The sequence below is a fragment of the Hipposideros armiger genome, unplaced genomic scaffold (assembly GCF_001890085.2).
Source record: "Hipposideros armiger isolate ML-2016 unplaced genomic scaffold, ASM189008v1 scaffold_108, whole genome shotgun sequence".
NCBI lineage: Eukaryota > Metazoa > Chordata > Mammalia > Chiroptera > Hipposideridae > Hipposideros > Hipposideros armiger.
The window spans coordinates 1,506,266-1,527,993 of NW_017731458.1; the positions used below are offsets into that span (position 1 = coordinate 1,506,266).

The 21,728-nt window shown below is 35.2% G+C and overlaps 2 protein-coding genes across 3 annotated transcripts in view; one reads left to right on the top strand and one right to left on the bottom strand.

Moving 5' to 3' along the window:
* Window positions 1-3,429, top strand: part of CRLF3 (cytokine receptor like factor 3) — a 39,110-nt gene extending 35,681 nt beyond the window's left edge. Inside the window, exons 7-8 of the mRNA XM_019646948.1 lie at window positions 1,021-1,133; window positions 1,971-3,429. Of these exons, the coding sequence (XP_019502493.1) occupies window positions 1,021-1,133; window positions 1,971-2,227 (370 nt within the window). The 3' untranslated portion in view covers window positions 2,228-3,429. The remainder of the gene's footprint in view (window positions 1-1,020; window positions 1,134-1,970) is intronic.
* Window positions 3,430-11,128: 7,699 nt separating this feature from the next.
* SUZ12 (SUZ12 polycomb repressive complex 2 subunit) overlaps window positions 11,129-21,728 on the bottom strand; it is a 40,501-nt gene continuing 29,901 nt past the window's right edge. For both annotated transcript variants that reach the window (XM_019647103.1, XM_019647104.1), the window contains 7 exons: window positions 18,833-19,010; window positions 17,309-17,400; window positions 16,960-17,103; window positions 16,327-16,484; window positions 15,728-15,926; window positions 15,195-15,274; window positions 11,129-13,921 (listed from right to left, as the gene is read on the bottom strand). In XM_019647103.1, the coding sequence (XP_019502648.1) occupies window positions 13,576-13,921; window positions 15,195-15,274; window positions 15,728-15,926; window positions 16,327-16,484; window positions 16,960-17,103; window positions 17,309-17,400; window positions 18,833-19,010 (1,197 nt within the window). In that variant the 3' untranslated portion in view covers window positions 11,129-13,575. The remainder of the gene's footprint in view (window positions 13,922-15,194; window positions 15,275-15,727; window positions 15,927-16,326; window positions 16,485-16,959; window positions 17,104-17,308; window positions 17,401-18,832; window positions 19,011-21,728) is intronic.

The window sequence follows — 21,728 nt, forward strand, 5'->3', positions numbered from 1 at the left end:
TTTGGTTTATATATCATTGTTAAAGCAGTGTTTCTGTGGTAGATGAGGACTCATATTTACATTTTGCCATATTGCTGACGTCATTCTCCTCCTCTCCATACTTCTTTAGATAGCTGGTTTAGGAGTGAAATGACTTTAGAAACCAGTTCACATATTTATTATGATTGTGCATGTTTGTCACTTTACAATGAAAGACATTTTCAGGCCACACTGAGTGTATATAATCACATCTCCTCTTGGTAAAGTTACATTTTGTTCCTCTCTAATTTTTCTTTTTATGTCCTTCAAAAGTCTGGCTTTCTGGAATGGAGGATACATTGAGTCTGATAATAGGAATATAGGTTGACCTTTATATCTATCTAGGTTTTGTATTTCTAGAGAACATGATGATGTACTATTTGAGCCTAAAACACAAAAGGAAGTGCTTAAACTTCCCACATATAAAGTTCTCCAAGCAAAATATGTTCATAACCATTCCTCTCTTTTAAAGACATATTTTAAAGGCTTTAAATACTTGATAAACAATAATCGAATCATTACATAGACTCAAATTGAAGGTTTAGGTGGTGGCAGTATTAGTCCAATTCATTATAATGGCAAATATGACAAGTTTTGTACATATCTAGAACTAGAATATAAACTAGAACTGCAATGTCACAGCTATTAATAGGCTGTAGTCAGAATGCCTGAGATTGTATCCTTGCTCCACCACTCAGCCACATTTCCAGGGTTGGGTTATTTAGCCTTTTTCAGTCTTATTTTTTCTTTTGTGCCTCAGTTTCCTCATGTATAAAATGGGTATGATAGTAATACCACCTACTTCATGGGTTATATGAATTGAATGAGGTGACTTATAGACAGATACAAAATTTTTAGAAGAGTGCCTGAAATTTAGAAAGTACTGAATCATTGTTAGCTATTATTAAGAGCAGTTGTGTTGAGATGGCTCTTTTTAAACTTAGTAACTGTTAGATATCATGTTAAAAAAAAGATTAAATGACCTTTCTACCTCATTTATAGAGTTGAAACTGTGGGACAACCTGACAGAAGAGATAGTATAGGAGTGTGTGCAGAAAAACAGAATGGATATGACTCTCTGCAGCGGGACCAAGCAGTATGCATCAGTACCAACGGTAAGAGAGAAATAATTGTCCTTCTCTTTGAAATACATGAATTATTGTAGTAAGATATAAATCTGTCAGAATAGCATGCATTTATAGCAGGAGATGATGTTTAGGTCTTAAGACATATCTATATGGCTACTATATACCAGATATTGTTTTGTACCCTTTACAAATAATAAATTAATCCTTTTAACAACTTTTTGAAGTGGAGAGTTAGAATTATATCTATTTTATAGATGATATAAATTGAGCCACAGAGAGGTTAAGTAACTGGCTTAAACACACAGCTTGGAGGTGGCTGAGCTGGGATTTACAACAAGTGGTCTACCTCTAGACTCTGTGTGCACAGGTCATCTAAATTCAACATAGATTAGGGAGCAAGGGAGAGAGCTTAATTTGTTAGGTATCTCTAGTGTTGTTTGGTTCCTTACTCCATAGTAATCACACTTTCAAAAGCTGCTACTGAGACGAGTTAATATTTTGTGGGATGGGTCAAGAGGAGGTAGAACATGATTCTTGTGTATTCCATATGACACAAACTTACTATTCCACAGGATGTAATTTTGTAATGGAATTAACTTTCTTTTGATGGGAAACTCATAGTCCCTATTCTAAAAGAGTAGAACCTTGGACCAGAACTCTGAAGTGTTATTAAAGCTTTATCTTTTTCTTCTGCCTTGAAGATGCAGGTTAATTAACATATTCAAATACATTATCTTTGACCAGTTGGCATTCCAAAATGTTTTATCTGAATTAGGAAATGAACTGTGTTCCCAATAATCTAGAATCTGTTTCAATTCTTAGTTATTGCTCACATGTAAATGATTCTTTACCTTAACATTTTAGGTGCAGTTTTTGTAAATGGAAAAGAAATGACTAATCAGTTGCCCGCCGTTACTTCTGGGTCCACTGTCACATTTGACATTGAAGCTGTGACTCTAGGATCCACCAATAATAACGAAGGCGGAAACTTCAAGCTTCGAGTAACTATTAGCTCGAATAACAGAGAAGTAGTTTTTGATTGGTTACTTGATCAATCTTGTGGTTCTCTTTACTTTGGATGCTCATTTTTTTATCCTGGATGGAAAGTGTTGGTGTTTTAGATTTTTGGGTGATTGGCTTTGGTTTTCAAGGTTTTAATGTAGCTGTCCTCAGCCCAGTTTAGTTGTAATTGGTTAAAAAAAATGTTGTTAGATTCATCTCTCAGTTAAGTCATTGGAAATGGAAATTGTTTACTGGATTTATTTTGGAATATTTTACCAATGAGACTTGAATATTGTGGACAAGACCATATGCAGTCCGTTTTATTTTTAGTATAGTGTTAAAATATCACAATAAAAATCATTATTGGCTTTTAAAATGAGGAGATACAGAAAGCCCTATACCTTTTTCCACTGTACTTTTTAAAGTTTGTTATTAGTACAGAAAAACTTAATGTAACATTATTTTATTAAACCCCCATCTTTTAAGAGTCCAAGGCCATGCAAGACTTTAGTATACAACAGTAGGCCAGATAGATGCCCGACTTCTGTAATATACATTCACTTGTGTGCTCTCCACATGAGTGTTGAATATGCTCTCCATATTCAGGTATTTGTAAGCAGTATTGAATTTTATCTCATGTTCAGTAATCTTTAAGTCCCAAAAGCATCATAGTTTTTGCATTTTTTGAAATTACTGAGCCAATGTCTACAATAGGCAAAGTATTTTTTGTTCTGTTCTTGCAATTCAATTCATGATAGGCTAGAGGATTTTTACAGGGTAAAACTACTTATAGAAGTAGTATGCACAGCAGTGTTAGCCATTCATCTGTATGTAATATGTATGTACATGTGCATATCCAGCTGCAGCGATATGCATGTTACTATTCCTAGGGTATGAGCTGCAGTTCAGTTCAATGTCAGTTTTATAAATGGTCTTTTAATGGACCAAACAAATATAGGGTAAATACTTGACCTATTTTTTGGAAACTTAAATTTGTGTAAAATATTTATTTGAAGGACTTACTTAGTATGTAAAAATGATTATCTTAACTTGCTATATACCAGTTACAGATTTTTCTTTAATGTGAAAAAAAATTTTTTTTTCATTTTTAACAGAAAAGTGGAAAAGCAAGTTTGGTATTTTTGTAAGATAACTTATTTGGGGATTCAAACTCCCTGTTAGACAATCATGACCTTTTTTCCGTGCATTTTTATATATAAATAAGCTGTCTTTCACTTGTTTAGTGATTGTTAAGAAGATGTGCTAGAATGTAGATGCCTCGTCCAGCTGTTGGAAACAAAATAAAAAACTGAAAGTTAAACGTGTGTATTTTTTTCTGTGAGATTTGATAAATCCAATTTTAATTTTACTTTTAAGTAGAGGGAGAAAAGGGTTTCTTGTGGCTCTAGTCATTTTAATTCAGTTATCATTTGTAACTTGTGAAAAGTTACTTGTACTTATATTCTATGTATTTAATATCGAGCACAGTAGCTGACACATAATACATACACAATAAATGTTTGAATGTAGATGAGTTTTCTCTAGATTGTCTTCATCTCATTCCATTCATTCAGCAAATATTTGTTGAACATCTTTATTTCTTATTCTTGGTAGAGTGACATATTAAATTTATACCTATACAATCTGCCTTTTCATAGAAGTGACTTAAACCTAACTTAATTTTAGATAGGAGTGGGTTTTAATACTTTGAACTCTAAAACTAAATATTGATATTTTTTCTCTTGTATTAAGAAATGAAGATTTTGTTAAAAGCCAGCTCATTCTGTTTAAACATAAAGGAACCTGGTATTCCAAATCTGTGCGTTTGGAGGGACAAGAGAGTTTGGGAGATGATAATAAGAATTGATATTTATTGAGCCCCTACTATGTGCCAGGCACGATGCTAAATTTTCAAAATACATTCATTATCTCATTTAATACACGTATCATACTAATGATACTGTTACTATTATTTCTATTGTACGGATGAGAAAACTGAGGCTCAAAAGATGTATACTACGTGTAATTTGTCTAAGGTCATGCCTAATAACCAGTTAGGACTATAGCCCGCCCAGACCTGCTTCACTCTGGAGCCACAGCTCTTAACTGCTGTGCTCCTGGGAGGAGTGGACACTAAGGGGAAAGCCCAGGATGTAAACAATAACCAACCATGGGATAAATGCTAGAAAATGCAGGAGCAGCACTGAGGAAGGACTGACTGAATCTGCCTGAATATCTCAGGGAGCAAAGTAGATCTTAAAAGATGAGGAGAAATTTGCTAAGTTCAGAACTGGCATTTGAAGCAGAAGGGAAAGAATTTGCAGTCATGATGGAAGCAAGAAGAGTGTATTTTAGGGCATCTCCCAGTATCATGGTGGCAGTAGTGGTATGTGGGAGGCAGTGAAGCTCTGAGGGGTGCAAAAAAGTTGCATGTTTCCTATTTTTATTTTTAACAGATTTTATTAGGAAATTGGGGGAGGGGAACAGCGCTGGGGAATTGGGGGAAGGGGAACAGACAAGTTGCTGTCCTTTTGTTCTTCAGTCTAGTTGTGGAGGCCGTTGCTTCACTGGCCCAAGTTGGCACCATCATTGCGCTCTTCCTGGGCGAGGCAGATCAGTCGCCGGCTTCTGGACGGCCGCTCACTGTGGCTGCTGGCCACTCACGCTGGCTGCTGGCCACACGGTAGCCCATGGCAACCCACTGCCACAGGGGCTGCAGCCTACGCCGTCGCCGGCGACTAACAGCAGCCCAGCTCCAGGTCGAGCTCTTGTTCAGCATCTTAGCTGTGGAGGGCAGTGTCACTGGCCCTCATATGTGGGATCTGAACCGGGGCCCTCTGGCATCCCAAGCCAGCTCTTAACCATCGCGCCACTCGGCCGGCCCTCCTATTTCTTTTAAATGGCCAAACTGATTTCCGTGGGGGCTGCACTATTCTTACATTGCCTCTAGCAATGTGTTCTTGGAATCCTCCCCGGTATTAGTCACGTTTTAATTTTAGCCTTTTTGATAAATGTGTGGTGATACCTCACTGTGGTTTTAATTTGCATTTTTCTAATGGCTAATGATGTTGAACATCTTACATGTTTACCAGCAGTAAATCCTCTTCAGTGAACTTTTACCCATTTGCTTAAAAGTTTTAATAGTTATTTTTGTATTCTAGATATTAGTACATTGTTGGGATGTGGTTTGCAAGTATGTTGTCTGTCGCTTGTCTTTTCATCCATTACCAGACTTTTCCCCAGAGCAAAAATTTCTAATTTTGATGAAGTTCAATTTATCAGTTTTTCCTTTTATGAATCAGGCTTTTGCTGTCAAGTCTAAGATCTCTTTGTTCAGCCCTAAATGTCAAAGATTTTCTCGTTTTTTCCTAAAAGTTTTTATAGTTTAACATTTTACACTTAAGTCTCTGATCCATTTTGCTTTAATTTTTGTATAAGGTATGATGTTGCCTTACAGCTTCATCCTCGACCGCCCCCTCCACACCAACCTCTGACCTAACAAGGTCACGAGGGAGTGTCTCGGAAAACTGAGACACCTGGTGGAATGGTATCAGTAAAGCTTCCTCATGGGAGTGTCCTGGAAAACTGGGACCTGGCAGAATGATGTCGGTTGTCTCACTTACTTCATGGCTGCAGCAACAGCTGCACCATCCTGGGGGTTGTGTGTGTAGGAGTATAAAGACACAACATTGTGTTGGAATACAATGGGATTGGTTCATGGAAACCGGCCTTAAGGCACTTATCACACAGACTTGAGAAAAAAGTTTCTTCACTCCTTTAAAGTTTCTTAATAAAAGCTATGCGTTAGCTAGATTAGAGACTCAGTTCCAGAGAGAGAACTGCAGTCCCCTGGCCTCGCCTTAACTCTATCTTTGTCTCTTGTTTCTTTAACCCTGCCGTTGCCCCTCTGACTCCCAAGTGCCCGTGCTGCGTGGGAGGCAACAGTATGAGACTTAGGTTAAAGTTCACTTGGGAACATACCTGTTCATATAGATGTCCAATTGCTCCAGCACCATTTGTTGCAAAGGCTACCTTTTCTCCATTGAATGGTATTTGCACCTTTGTCAAAAACCAGTTGGGCATATTTGTATGGGTCTATTTCTGGGTTCTGCTCCATTGACCTATATGGGTCTATCCTTCTGCCGTTACCTCACAATATGATTACTGACCTATATAATGTTTTTAAATCAGACTGATTCCTCTCTTAGTCATCATTTTCAAAATTATTTTAGCTATTCCAGTTCTGTTGCCTTTCTATATAGGTTTTAGAATAATGTTTACAAAAAATCTTGCTGGGATTTTGATAGAAAATTGGGTTAAACCTATATATCAATTTGGGAAGAATTTACATCTTTGCTATGTTGAGTTTTCCAATCCATGAACACAGTGTATTTCTATTTAAACCTTTGATTTCTTTCATCAGTATTTTATAGTTTCCAGCATACAAGGTCTGCACATTTTGTTACATTGACACCTGAGTGTGTGTTTGTGTGTGATTGTAAATGGTATTGTATTTTTAATTTTGGTTTCCACATGCTCATTCCTTATAGAATTGATCTTTGCATGTTTATCTTGTATCCTGCCAAATTGATAAACTCACTCCCCTTCCCCCACCTGAAATTTCTTCTTTGATTCTCTAGAAGTTTCATTTCTGAGTGTTTTTGGAGATTTTCCTGTTATCTTTCTGTTATTGGTTTCTAGTTTGATTATATTATGGTTGGAGAACACACTGTGTGATTTCAATTCTTTTAAATTTGTGAGGTTTAAGTCCCAGGATATGGGCAATAATCTTGGCATATGTTCTAAGGGTACTTGAAAAGACCTTTTCTGCTGTTAATGGGTGGAATGTTTTATAAATGTAGATTAGATCCTGTTGGATGGTGGTGGTGTAGTTTTACTATATCCTTTTAATTTGTTTGTTTGATAGGGGAAGGGGAACAGACAAGTTGCTGTCCTTTTGTTCTTCAGTCTAGTTGTGGAGGAGGTCGCTTCACTGGCCAATGTTGATATTATCATTGTGCTCTTCCCGGCTGAGGCAGTTGCTTGCCTGCCTTTGGACGGCAGTTCACGGCAGCCCATGAAAGCTCACACCAGCTGCCGGTCAGCCCCACTGCAGCCTACGCCGTTGCCAGCAACTCACGGCAGCCCAGCCCCAGGTGGAGCTGCTGTTCACCATCTTAGCTGTAGAGGGTGCAGTGTCACTGGCCCTCATGAGGGATCCAAACCCAGGCCATGCTGCTCAAGAGTTGGCATCCCAAGCCAACTCCTAACCAACGTGCCACTCGGCCGGCCCTCCTAATTTTGTAGTTGCTCTTTCTTTCAGTTCTTGAGAGGGAGATGTTGAAGTCTCCAATTATAATTGCAGATTTGCCTATTTCTCCTTTCAGATCAGTTTTTAACTCACAGCTTTTGCAGCTTTTTTGTTTTATGAATACAAATATATCTTCTTGGTGGGTTGACCATTTTATCATAATGGTCTGTCTCTGGTATTTTTCTTGGCTCTGGTAATTTTTATCTGTCTCTGGTGATTTTCTTGGCTCCAAAGTTTATCTGATATTAATCTAGTCTGTTAGCATAATACATATATTTCTATCCTACTTTCAACTTGTCTATATTATATTTGGAGTTTCTTGTAGGCAACATATAGTTGAGTCATGGTTTTGTTAGTGTTTTTTTTTCATTTACTCGCAATCTGTTTTATTTGGTCAATTAAACCATTTACATATAATGTTATTTATTATAACATAATCTTAAGTCTGTCTTTTTTTCTTTTTTCCTGTTCTCTGGTTTTTTGTCTTCCTTTTTCTGCATTTGTGTGGGATACTTGAACATATTTTAGAATTCTATTTTGATTTATGTATGTTTTTGAGTCTTTGTACAGCTTCTTTAGTTCTAGGTATTAATATATACATATGTATATATAAGGCACACATATACATTAATGTGTATGTACATTTATATGTATTATGTATATTACATATATGTTACTTATCCATTATATATGTGTTTATCTTTTCAGTGTATTGGTGTCATCATTTTACCAATTCAAGTGACTTTGAATCATCTTTCTTTATTCTTCCCTCCTTTACAACATGATTTTCTTTCCAAAGTATTTTCTCTACATAGATCTAGAACCACATCAGACAATGTTGTAACTTTTGCTTCAACCATATTTTAGAATACTGAAGAAAAGGAAAGCCTCTTTACCTATATTCTGCTTACCATGTTTTTTCTTCCTTCACGATTGTCCAAGATTGCTTTCTGTATCATTTCCTTTCTGTTTAGAGAACTTCCTTTAACCATTCCTTTTAGGGTAAGTCTGCTGGCAAAAGATTCTTAGTTTTCTTTTACCTGAGAATGTCTTGATTTCCTCTTCATTCCTGAAGGGTATTTTCACTGGAGATGAGATTCAGAGTTGACAGTTCTTTCAGTGCTTGAAAAATATGCTACTTCTCATGGGTTCTGATGAAAAATCTGCTATCATTCTGTGTTTCCTTTTTTTTGTAAAGTGTCATTTTCCTCTGGTGGTTCTATCAATCATCTATTATTTAGTTTTTATAAGTTTAATGATATATCTTTACATGGATTTCTTTGGGGTTATCTTGTTTTCCGCAGATTTTTGAATCTTCAGGTTTATGTCTTGCTAAATTTGGTAAGATTACAGCCATAATTTCAAGTGTTTTTTCAGTCCCCTCTTTTCCCACTCCTTATGGGACTCTGACATAACTTACATCTTTTGTATAGTCCCACTGATTCCTGAGGTTTATTTTTTTTTGTCTGTTTTCTTTGTGTTCTTCAGATTAGGTGATTTTTATTGTTCTATCTCATAGTTCACTGATCATTTCCTCTGTCACCTCCATTCTACTGTTGGGCCTATCTACTGAGCTTTTTTTAGTTATTGTATTTTTCAGTTCTAAAATGTCCATTTAGCTCTTCTTTACATCTTGTTTCTCTGCTACGACTTTCTATATTTGCTGAGGCTATTCATTTTCTCATGTTTCAAGTGTGTTCATAATTGCTCACGGAAACATTTTTATCATGGTTGCTGTGATGGTTAGTCTTATGTGTCTACTTGACTGGATTGAGGGATGTCCAGGTAGTTAAACATTATTTCTGGGTGTGTCTATGAGCGTGTTTCCAGAAGAGATTAGCATTTGAACTGATGGACTGAGGAAAGCACATCACCCTCCCCAATGTGGGTGAGCATCATCTAATCTGTTGAGGGCCTGAATAGAAAATGCAGAAGGTTGAATTCCTTCTCTACCTGTTGGGTTGGGACATGGATTTTCTCCTGTCTTTGTCACTCCTAGATCTAGGGCCTTTATATTGGACTGGAATCTATACCACTGGCTCTCAGGCCATCAAATTACACCACTGGCTTTCCTGGGTTCCCACCTTGCATTGCAGATAGATTGTGGGACTTGTCAGCTTCCATTATCTCGTATTCTGTTTTTCTGGAGCAAACTAATACAGCTGTTTTAAAATCTTTGTTGGATAATTCTAATATCATTTTCAGCCTAGTGTTGGCATCTATTGTCTTTCTTCATTCAGTCTGATCTTTCTAGATCTTGGAGTGATGATTTTCTATTGAAATGTGGACGTTTCTGTGTTATTGAATCTGGATCTTATTTAAACCTTCTGTCAGCTGGCTTTTTGACACCTCCAGCAGAAGATTGAGGGGAGGGGCATTGCCTCATTACTGCCAAGTGGAAGTAGACATGTAGCTTCCAGTCAGCCTCCATTGACAGCCAAGAAGAGACTCCTTGTTGCTGCTTCATTGGTATGGGAGTTTCGGCTCCCTATATAATCTCTGCTGATGCTGCATTTGGGGTGGCCCCCGCACTTCAGGCAATGTTGAAAGTCCTGACTCTCCACCAGGCTTTTTTTTTTGAAGCACCCCATCAGAGAGGGGGACAGGTGCCTTATTACTGCTACTGGGGTGGAAGTCCAGGCTCCTGTGTCACCACAGGGTATTGGTAAGAGTCCTTTTCACTGTCTGGTGAGGCGTAATTCCTGTCTCCCTACTTGGCCTGTAGGAGAAATTCCTAAAGATGGAATTGTTATGGCTTAGGTTAAGTGCATCGTGGTTTTAATAAAGTACCAGATTGCTCTCTCTAGAGGTTGTACCAATTTATTTTCCCACCAGCAATGTCTTCAGTGCCCATTTCCCCATTTCTTACCAACAGTGGTATTAGCAAACTTCCATCTTTAGCAAGCTGAATCCATCTGTTTTTATCTCATTACTTCCTTTTTTTGGGTAACTTGTCTATCTTTGGTCTTTTGTCTCTTCCTCTCAGTCTAGAATATGCTCAACAGTCCCACCTAGTCTCCCGAAAATTCTTCCTTTGCCTACCTCTTGCTATGGCCCCATTTTTCACATACTGTGATAAATCTCTCCAACTCATTTTCCATTTAATAAACACATTAAACCTGCTTTATATCACTTAACTCCCTTGAAGTTGCCATTTTATTCATTTTTTGTATTATGGGACTGCTTCATTTTTAACTCCTCTCTTGGCTTCATCACTGTTTATCAGTGCGTTTTCATTCCTTTATATCGCAACACCAACAATTACTTCTTGGGCACTACCTGGACTTTTACAATAGCATTCTAGTGATTCTCCCTATGGAAAGCTTCTCCCCTCACAAATTCTTATGGCTGTGGCTCACCTGAAACACAAATTCGTTGGTGTCATCTGTACAGTAAATCTCCAAATACTTCCTACTTCCTGAAATCCAAGCTTTTGGCATGGCACGTAAAGCCCTCATCATGTCACCAACTAAGACCATTAGGCAATACTAAGGTCAGTAAGAAAGGTTTAGCAATCAAGTGCTTAAAAGAAACACACATAGTGACCTTTGAAAAAATAGGGGCACTCAGCTCAAAGAATACACAGCAACACGTGTACAGGCAACACACTAATAATAGTAAATAAAGCAAGAACAGCTGAATTGCTAACTATTCTGTCAAGTTTTCCCCAACTCTTCTAGAGTTAACTTCAACAACTGCTGACATCATGCAATGTAGTATGTAATTTTATTACACATTTTACTTTATATAACTATCATTTATATCCCCCTCTATTCTGAGTTTTTGAAAGCCAACGTAAATTTTTTCATTACAATGAAAAAAAAAAGAAATACACAACCAAAGAGAGATAGCTGTTAACTAATATTGACATTACTCTGAACTATAAATTTAAAATATATACTGCTATAAGTAATATAAAACACTAGTTGAAACTTATGTCACTAAAAGTGAAAGGTTTCACTGCCTTTTTTGGAGGGGGATGGGGAGGCTTAAACAAGACATTTATTTCTCACAGTTTTGGAGGCTAGGAAGTCCTTTCTTCATTTCTTATTAGCTCTGACCGATGGGCATACTTCTGGATCCATACAATCCTAGACAAGCCAAAGTTTTAGTGCACACATTAACAATGCATAAAATAAAATAAAAAAACCAGAATACAGCTTTTATATTATTGAACTTTATGTACAAAATCATTTGATTTCAAATAAACATTTAATGTAAAAACAAACGTTCTTTTAAACTGAATTTTTTTTACATCTACTGTACCATTCAAATGCTTTATCATCTTACATGATTTCTTCAAAATCTCTTATCAAGGGTACATATAGAAAAGCATTTTTTTTTATAAATAGAAACAAAGGGACTTTTTTCAGCTTTTATTATAAGATGACATAAAAAGTTTACTCAACAGAAGTAATTTCATTACTATTTGGGGGAGGGAATCACCAACTTTTTGTGCAAACAATGCTAGCCTTCTTTTAAGCATTAAGAGCATAACTGCTTAAGAAATGACATAAGCAATAATTCTACACCTACATCTCCCCTAAAATAATCTATTTTTTTTTTTTTTTTACATATGTGCACAGCTTTAGCAAATTAAAGCCCGAGAGAAATGCTCAAAATCCACTATCCAAGAGGCATGATCAGAGTTTACTGTAACTCATCATTTGGAGAGCTTACCAATCAAGGAGTCTGTAATGAAAGCTGCAGTTTCCCTCTTTCCTATTTTTTTAACACAAAAATCAATGACTAAAAACTTAATACTGGATGACAAATCACATCCACACTATTAGTTAAATAGCCTCACAGTTAAACACATCTTAAAGACCAATCAAATCAGTATTTACATTTTATAAATTTCTGAAGACACCATTAGAAAGCTTATATATCCCTTCATTAAACAAAATAGGGAACTGCATCTGATGGTGGTGGAATGAAATTAAAAAATTAAAAATACCTGTATTTACAGCAGCATTGATCCTTTATAAATAAAGAATATGAAAATGCAATTATCTTTAAGGATAATAAAAAATTGAGGTGATGTTACTCAACCACAGTGCTTGAAATTGGAATAAAAATCTATTGGTGCTTGTTAATGTGCCAGTAGTGAAACCACTTTCTGTTGGAGAAAATCCAACTGCAAATATGTGCATAAAAACACATATAACACAGGGCAAAATTGCTCAAAATGATTCAAGTCAGTTTATCTGTATTGGATATCGTAACTGTGAAATACATTACAAAGACATCCTTGCAAACAAAAAAGAAGTTATAACATTTTCTAGTTCATTTTTATAGAACATTTCTTCCCTTGAAAAGTGGCATCTTAAAAATCTGACTTGTTCTTCCCTTGGTTTACAATCCTAATGAAAAGATGTGGACAGCTTAATTTTCCATGTGCTTTCATAATTGGGGAGGAAAAAAAAACCCAAAACAGCAAAACGTTCAAGTTTAGAAAAATATACTGGGTGAGCAATGCACTATAATTATCCACATAAAAACAAATGGTAAGTAACCTTATAAACCAACGTGACATTTCACTGTTGAATGTGAAAAATTAACATCCTCTCAAACAGGCATAAGATGAAGAAGTGCTATTTTAAAATTGTAAAATGAACTTATACAATGCAAAATCTCTTATGTGTTGTAATTTTTCACTTCCAATTGATAAATGATTTCAAAATCAAGGATCAAGGTTTGATTGCAAATAATAATGCAACATAATTTCACAAAAATCTTCTATTTTGAAAAAAAGGGAATCACATTCCAATTTTCCCTCCCCAAGAAATTGTCTCACAATTACAAAGTAGAAAAACAGCCAGTCACAAATGCAAAAAACATTATAATATATGAAATAATTTCAAGATTAATTTAATATATTTCATAAGACAATTGTTGAAGTTAAAAATACTTTGAAGTATTGCTTTTCATGCTCAAACAAGAGAATGTTTTAATGACCAATAAAACTGACATACATGTAATGCTGCATAATGAAGAAGAACCCTGATACATATTATCCTTGTTGAAATCATTTACTTCATCTAACAGTGCCTGTTTGGAACCTATGATTAAAAAACAAATACAACACTCTTCTTAGAGGCTGAACTCCCTAGAATGCAATTTCAGTGTTTGTCCATAATAAGCGTTTAGGCCTTTTCAGAGTTTTTGTTTTTTGCTCTGTTTTGAAACCCCTGAGACACCATCTGTTTCCAAAGCTTTCTCTTTTGAGTTAATTTCACTAAATCCATTTGCTGTCCCATTTTGTTCTTCAGTGATTTCTTCATTTGCAGGGGAAGCAGATTCTCCTTTTTCTAATTTTTGCTGCATTTCACGGAGCTTGGTGACAGCTTTATCTATTGACATTATACTAATAAGATTAAAGTCATGCATGCTGACTAGATGAAGCATGAAGTTTCGACATAAATTCTTCTTAATTATTTTCTGTCCATAGTTTTCTACAAACAGCATACAGGCATGATTCATTTGATTGTCAGCAATAAACCTATTTAATAAAAACAATACAAAACATCAATAGCAATACAAAGCATTTTTGTCAAATGTAATAGTGGTAACCATTATAAAACAATAAGACTATAACCAAATCTAGTAAATGATGATTTAGCAAGTAGTAAAACTAGAGTGTGAATCTGAGATTCTATCACCTGAATCTTACCATTTAAAAAAATTGGAGATTTAATTTAACCAGAATTTAAATAGATGTCATTTGTTTTTCCTAATGAAATTACAAACGGCAGTATTAAAAGTATAAAGTATTTTCTCTTGCCAGCAGAACTTTCATTAACTCTATATACACACTACGCCCTTTATTCTCTCCCTTGCTCTTGACGTACTTTCCTAATTCAGAAGCAGTGTTTCTCGACATTTTCATTTCATGGTAAACCTCTGAAAAAAACGAAGATATCACAACAAATGTGGTACAGTATGGTTGTGTTAGCAGCAAATGAGTAGGGTGCATATACAGTGAATAAAATTTGAGAGAACCAAATTAAACCAAATAGGAGAATGGCTGCTCAGTTACCCACTAGAACAGAGTCCAGCAGAGTCCATAAGACCTGCTTGCAGGTTTTTAAAAATCGGAATAGTTTACCCAACTACCTGCCATTTTATAATGCCAAAATACAATGAACTCCAATAGTTGTGCTAACAGATTTACAATCAAGGATTTAAAATGGAACTCAATAAAGTAATTTGATTAAAATTCTATTTTGAAACTGATACATCAGGACAAAAGGAAAAACAGATTTAACCCAAGCCTTCACATACATACTTTGGAATACACTTTTAGCCACAAAGGTATGAGAAATAAGTATGGTTCTACCTTGCCCTCTCTGAAATGGTAATAAGACATCAGAAAAGCTACTTATATTTTATTCTGATTAAGCAATTTTTAAAAATTGTGGTAATAACTGTGATAAGTAATTTTGAGGATTTCCAGGAATGTAACACATGGCATATTATTTTTTATTCCCTGGCAATAAAAGGAATGAAAATTGGGTCATTAAAACAAAAAGGGACACATTAAAAATAAAAGCCTGCTGTTAGAACTAGCACCTTCCTTATACATTCTTTGAGCATCACCATTTTTCTTTATGCAATTATAATACTTTGGATTAAGATAAGATTTCAGACACATTATATCTAAATTAACGGAATTTTACAATATATGAGATTCTAACACCAGTAGATTTATAGAATTTGAAGCAGCAAAAAAGGCTATAAAGGAAATAGAATATTTAAATTCAGAAATACCCTACCCATGCTTCATGACATGGAGATTCCATAGTTTCATCACTTCTTTCTCTCCTTCATTAACATCAGAAAATTCCTCAATTTGCTAAAAAAAAAAAGAAAAAGAAAAAATACCTATCAAATGCAGAATAAATATCATTGGCATTTCTAAGAAAAAATTGTGTGAGAAAGTCAACAAAGAATTTTGTAACTAAAAATACTACAACTTTTATACAGCTAAGTGGAAACGTTTTTTAAACAACTTCTATTTAAGCAGTAATTTAAAAAGAATTCCTAAGTTATGAAAGTTACCTATAAATAAAATAGAAGAAAAAAACACTATAAAGTCACAAGAAGAAACTATTTTCTTTACTTGGTAACTATTCAAACGACAATTATAAAAATTGTGGATTCCTGAATTCCTTAATTTAGAAAAAGGTCCTTTACACTAAGTCAAAAGTTTTAATTCATATTAAACAATTGTTTTCGAACAAAAATTATTTAATCATAAAATTCTAAAATCATTGTCAATAATAGTGATGATGATAATAATAATTACTGTAATCGTTTTTTCTCTTAGCCACTCAGGATCTTTTTCATCTTCACTGTCTACTTCCATTTCTTGTGGACGGAGAGGTAAACAGGTGTCACTATGGAAATACAGACGATTGTGTCCACTGCTGTATGTTCGTTGCTGTTCCACTTCTCCATCTTCAGATTCAAGAAATTCAGACATGCTTGCTTTTGTTCGTTTTGGCCTAATGAAAAGAAAATGTTAACATAATATTATTAAGTAACAGGGATAGGGCTCTTTATATTTCACACCACCCAAATAGATCACATTCCTTTCTTAGGGGTTTCTACTAGGTGCACACAGAAACCTCCACTAGGAAGATTCTTTAATGCCCCTAACCACTGAAGCAGTAATAGCATTAACATTTAAAACACAGGAAAAAGCTGTAAGGGGGAAGTGAGAAAACCATACAGAAACAGGAGCTGGGAAGGATTATACAGCAGTATACCTCCCCAGAGGCTTAGCTAACCTGAAAATAATGATTCCCACCTAAAGAGTGACTTTTGTCTGGCTCCCCTTTGTTCCTCCAACATTAACAATAGAAGTCAGAGAAAAAACTTTTGTTGTATGACCTTTTTACCTACCTGCACACAAGAATGTGTGTGATAGGCGTTCTCTTTACTGGTCCATTGCGACTAAAAGCAAATCCAGGTTGGCGATGAATATCCTGAGGATTTCCTGCATAGGAGCCATCATAACACTCATTGATAGAAACATCTATCCTAGCACCTTTTGGATGATACTGTAACAAAAATGGCAAGGTGTTTAGGAAAAGAAAATATTAATTATTCTACCCTAAATACTTATCCCTCGTTTTTAATTAATTTAAAAAGTACTTCTGGATTCTTAATGTTTTGAAAACTAAAATAAGCCAGGCATACCAGCTTGGTGAACAGGAAGTCAGAGAACCTAAGAGTCAAAAAGACCTGTGTTAAAATCCTGGCTAAGTCATTTATTGGTTTGGTAACTTTTTACAAATTATTTGTCTGAGCAAGGATCAGGAAATTACCACTTAACTCAAAGAATTTGTGTGAGGATTATGTGAGTCAATATAGGTGCACTATGCAAATGTGTAAACTCTGAAGCATTTATTGTAATCGTGCATACAGCAATACATCAAGAAGAAATGTTGGCATTTTGTACAAAGTACAATTTTTGAAAGTCAGATTGTCTTACGTATGATATATTATTGGTAAGAAAAAAATGAAGTTACTTACAACATAATTGAAGATAAATCTGCTATGACAGAGTTTAAGATGCTTGAGTAAACTATAAAGTTTGCGGCAGTTCAGAGTGCACCAAGGGCAATGTAGGTCATCTCTTGCTTCAGTTTGTTGTCTTGTATTGTTGTTATAAAGGAACTTTAAAACAAACAAACAAAAAAGCAAATCTCCAACTTACACATCTCAAAATATTTTTTCAATATCACCTTTAAAAAGTTAAAACAATTTAAAAGAAAAATCAAATTAGAGACATTTCTTTTATATAATGTCCAAAATATTTCAGATGTAACATGCAAAACAAAGGCATTTCACAATTACTTAAAAAAGGGTCAGCTATGTTTACCTGATAAAATATTCTTAATTTTTGTCGGTTTTCATTGGTAGTATCTTTTTCTTTTCTTGTTTGTAGATCTGTAGTCAATGATTCTTTAACAGCTGAAAAATACATACTTTTATATTTAATACAAATTGCTTCTAAATAGTAAGATAATATATCTTGTGATAATAAACATTAAAACTTTTACAGACTTCTGTGTATTTAACAATTTTTGTTCTCACTCTCAAGGTAATAATCACCTTAATCAGCACCCCAATCACGAGATAGTAAGATCTTTATTGGCAGGAGCCACACTTTTTCTTTAAAAAAACCACCTCTATGTCTAAATCATTATAAAAGTAACCCCAAGTAAATATATGTAATCACTGTAATGTTTTAAGCACTTTGAGATCATAGTATGGTTTTGATTGGTCTTTATATTCCCAGCTCAAAGCAGCGAGCAGATGTCCACTAAATGTTGGTTTAACAGATATTAAATAAAAAATTATTATATTAATATCATTCCAAACCCAAAAGATAATCACCATTTAAATAATTTTGATGTATTTCTTTAGACTTAAAATTTTTTATTTTCCCTAAGTATTTCATATATGTGCACTTTCATATAAAGCTTTTTTCTCAGTTTCTTTGAAATTCTTTTACCTATTTGACTGGCTGCAGAGTATTTTGAGATGTGCTTAGACTACAATTTACTTAGGAAATCTTTTTTCTGACACAGGCCATTTTTGCTATCTTTTTAATCTGGCACTTATTATGACTTCCACACACAATAAATGGACATGAGAGGTCAATGTCAATGACAGCTATCTTAAACCTTCTGCCTTCTTTAAACGGACTTAGATAAAAACACATGGATACTCTCGGATCAAAAATAGTGTTCCTCTTAGGCAGATACAAAAGGACAGACCACTGCAACCGGGACCTTAACTCAGGAGCGCTAACTCCATTTGTAAATGTTTTTCCTCTTAAATTACTGCAATATTTAATGTGGTAAAATTCAGGTTATGAGCCCCTTCCAGTCCTAAAATTATAAAAATGCTCTGAAATACTGATTTTAGTTCTACAACACATAAACACATACAAAGTTTTACATGAATTATAAAAAGCATACAATCCCAAAGCCCTAAAAAACTGCAATTTCAAAATCTAAAAAGTTCTAAAAACCAATCATTTTTTCATGAGTTTGAGGCAAATTTTTTTAGTGGAAAAACTTGTCCTGAATTGACATAAAGTTATGTATAGACCTCATCTGGAGGTCATACATGACAAATATACTATATCATGCTTCTAAAAAAAAAAATTCCTAGACACATTTAACACAAAGATTTTGGATAAAAGACTGTTGATCTGTACTTTAACACAAAAGTTTACATTTACTATAGAAGAAACCTAACTTACCATGGCTCATAATTTGTCTCATAAGTCAAATAATACTTCCCAAAGAATAATTATTGGCGCAAAAGAAAACAAGTTAATCTACCCTAAGTCCTAACTCTGCAAAGCATTATTTTGACAGCAATGTTTTCCTACCAATAGTTTGAGTAGGTTTAACTGAACCAGGCTTGTTTTCTTGATGGAGACTCTCTGAATTTCTAGTGGCAAGAGGCTTGGCAATAGGAGCTGTAGATTTATCATTGGTCTCTCCTGTCCAACGAAGAGTGAATTGCAACGTAGGTCCCTGAGAAAATGTTTCAAATGGAGGCAGCCTCTAAAAAAGAAAAAAAAAAATGACGAGTGAGACTCCACATAATGCGAAGAATTTGTAGAAATAAAAAAATATTTATTATAAGTTAATGTGGATTTGATTTAAATAAATTTTCCTTGAAAACCCAAAAAGCCTACAGAGATTGGCAAGTGAATGTATGGCACAGTACAGACTGCAGTACTGGAGAGCTCAGGTTGTCTAAACAAGGCAGCAACTTATCAGTAATAGCTGAATTGTTGCTACGTGCAAACATAAGCCCTGCACAGATTTTCAGATTTTTCAAAAGAAGTCAGGAATTCAAGTTCTGATGGGAAAACTTGCCTTTTTTATATGTTGGTAACCAATTTAAAATGTCTGTAAAAACAAACAAAAAAAATGTAGTACCCAAAGCCTCCCAGTCTGCAAATGCTTAGATGACCAACTAATTTTTTTTTTCCTAAATTGAACTATTACAGCAATTAGTAAATTTTTCTTGACTTCTCTTAGCTTCACTGATGACTACCCTTGCTTTTCTTCTCTGGGTTTTGGAACACTGAACATTTTGGCTTTCCTCCTCCACCTCTAATCACTTATAAGACTACTTCCTCTTCTCTTGGTCTCAATTTAGCCATATGTCCCTCTCTCTTGCCCATCCTCAAGGATTTACCTATCACTAGGCTGATGATCCCAAATGGATTCTTCATTCTTTATACTTGAGCTTTAAACCCATGTATCTCCAACCACCTCTGGGACATTGTCCCTTAGATGGTATCAATATCACCTTGGACTAAAATGTTTAGATGTGAATTTCTTATCTTTTCTTTCTTTCCCAGGTACAATTATTTTTGTTCCTAGCCATTATCAATCTACTAGTGACCCGAAGCTAAGAATTTTAGAATTACATTTGACCCCTATTTTTCCCTTGTTTCTCTTATACAATCACCAAGTATAGATCCTTACTACCTTATTACTGCAGTTCTCAGCTACTCGCCCTGCTTCTAGTTTTTACTTTTTAATCCATGAGACCAAATCATCTTCTCAAAGACTACTTTCATGCTATTCCCTTTCATAGAAACTTTCAGTGGGCTCCTATTTATTTTACTGCTATACAAGCCTAAACTCCTTCTACATCTTTATTACATATAATCCTCTTAAAACTCTAATTTTAGACTGGAGTGAGGTAAAATTATGATCATATAAACTGGTTTTGACACAGTAAGTCCATATCTAGGAAGTTCTCTTATAAAAATATTTGCAATGCACAAAGATACATGTACAAGTATATTCACCACATTTTTGAAAATGTAAAAAACTTAAAATAACGGAATTATCTATCCAAACAGCATTGGTTTACTAAATTATGGGACACATATTTAAAAGAACCATCACAGGGCTTTAAAAAAGAAGCAAATCTATATTATCTGACTTAAAAGGATGTCCATTTCACATTGTCTTGAACAATTTCTTGGGAAAAACCAACAACTCACATATATATAAAATCTTTATTTTCTCATGGATAAACCTAACAAACTTTGAGTAACACATTAAAACATAAAGATAATAAATATCTGCAAAAAATTCAAGTACTGTAGGTAAGTATAATGAAATGAAATCACCTCTAAGTAACCACTATTATCATTTATTTTAGAAAAAGTGGTAGTATATGTATTATTATGTAAAAATTAAGTATCATGGAAATGTTCCTGTGAAAGTATTTTCCTTTTTAATGGCTTTTTTAGATTTAAAATGTTTCAAATTTTTCACCATTTAAAAATGCTTGACAAGACCTGTTACCTATATCTTTTCAGTTATCAGTTACTACCCTTGTGACAAAACTGTAGAAATATAATTGTTAATGACATATACACAATTTAAATTTATAGCCATATAGCCAGTGTGCCTTCTGGTAAAGTTGTACCAACTTTTTTTTTTTTTAAAGATTTTATTGGGGAATTGGGGAAGGGAAACAGACAAGTTGCTGTCCTTTTGTTCTTCAGTCTAGTTGTGGAGGACATTGCTTCACTGGCCCACGTTGGTATTATCACTGCGCTCTTCCTGGATGAGGCAGTCGCTCGCTGGCCATTGGACGGCCGCTCACAGCAGCTCAAGGCAGCTCGCTAAAGCTCACACCCGCTGCCAGCCAGCCCCACTGCAGCCTACACCATCGCCAGCAACTCACAGCAGCCCAGCTCCAGGTTGAGCTGTTGCTCACAATCTTACCTGTAGAGGGTGCAGCATCACTGACCCTCATGTGGGACCCAAAACGGGGCCCTGTTGCTGAGATCTGGCGTCCCAAGCCAACTCCTAACCAATGCGCCACTCGGCCAGCCCACCAACTTATTCTTATATTAAAGCATTTGAGAGTAATCGTGTGTGTCCTCACATATCCATCTACAAACTATCAATCATTTTAATTGTTGTCAAACTATTAATCAAAACTATTATCTCTGATTTTGTTTTCATGTCTTTGAATCCTAATAAGGTTGAATATATTCTTAAAAGCTTGCTGGCCATCTATATTTGTTGCTTTAAGAACTGCCCAATTGGCTGCAGCCCCTGCTGCAGTGGGCTGCCATGGGCTACCATGTGTAGCCGGCAGCCAACGTGAGTGGCCAACAGCCGCGGTGCACGGCCGTCCAGAGGCAGGCGACTGATCTGCCTCGCCCGGGAAGAGCGCAATGATGGTGCCAGCTTGGGCCAGTGAAGCAACGTCCTCCACAACTAGACTGAAGAACAAAAGGA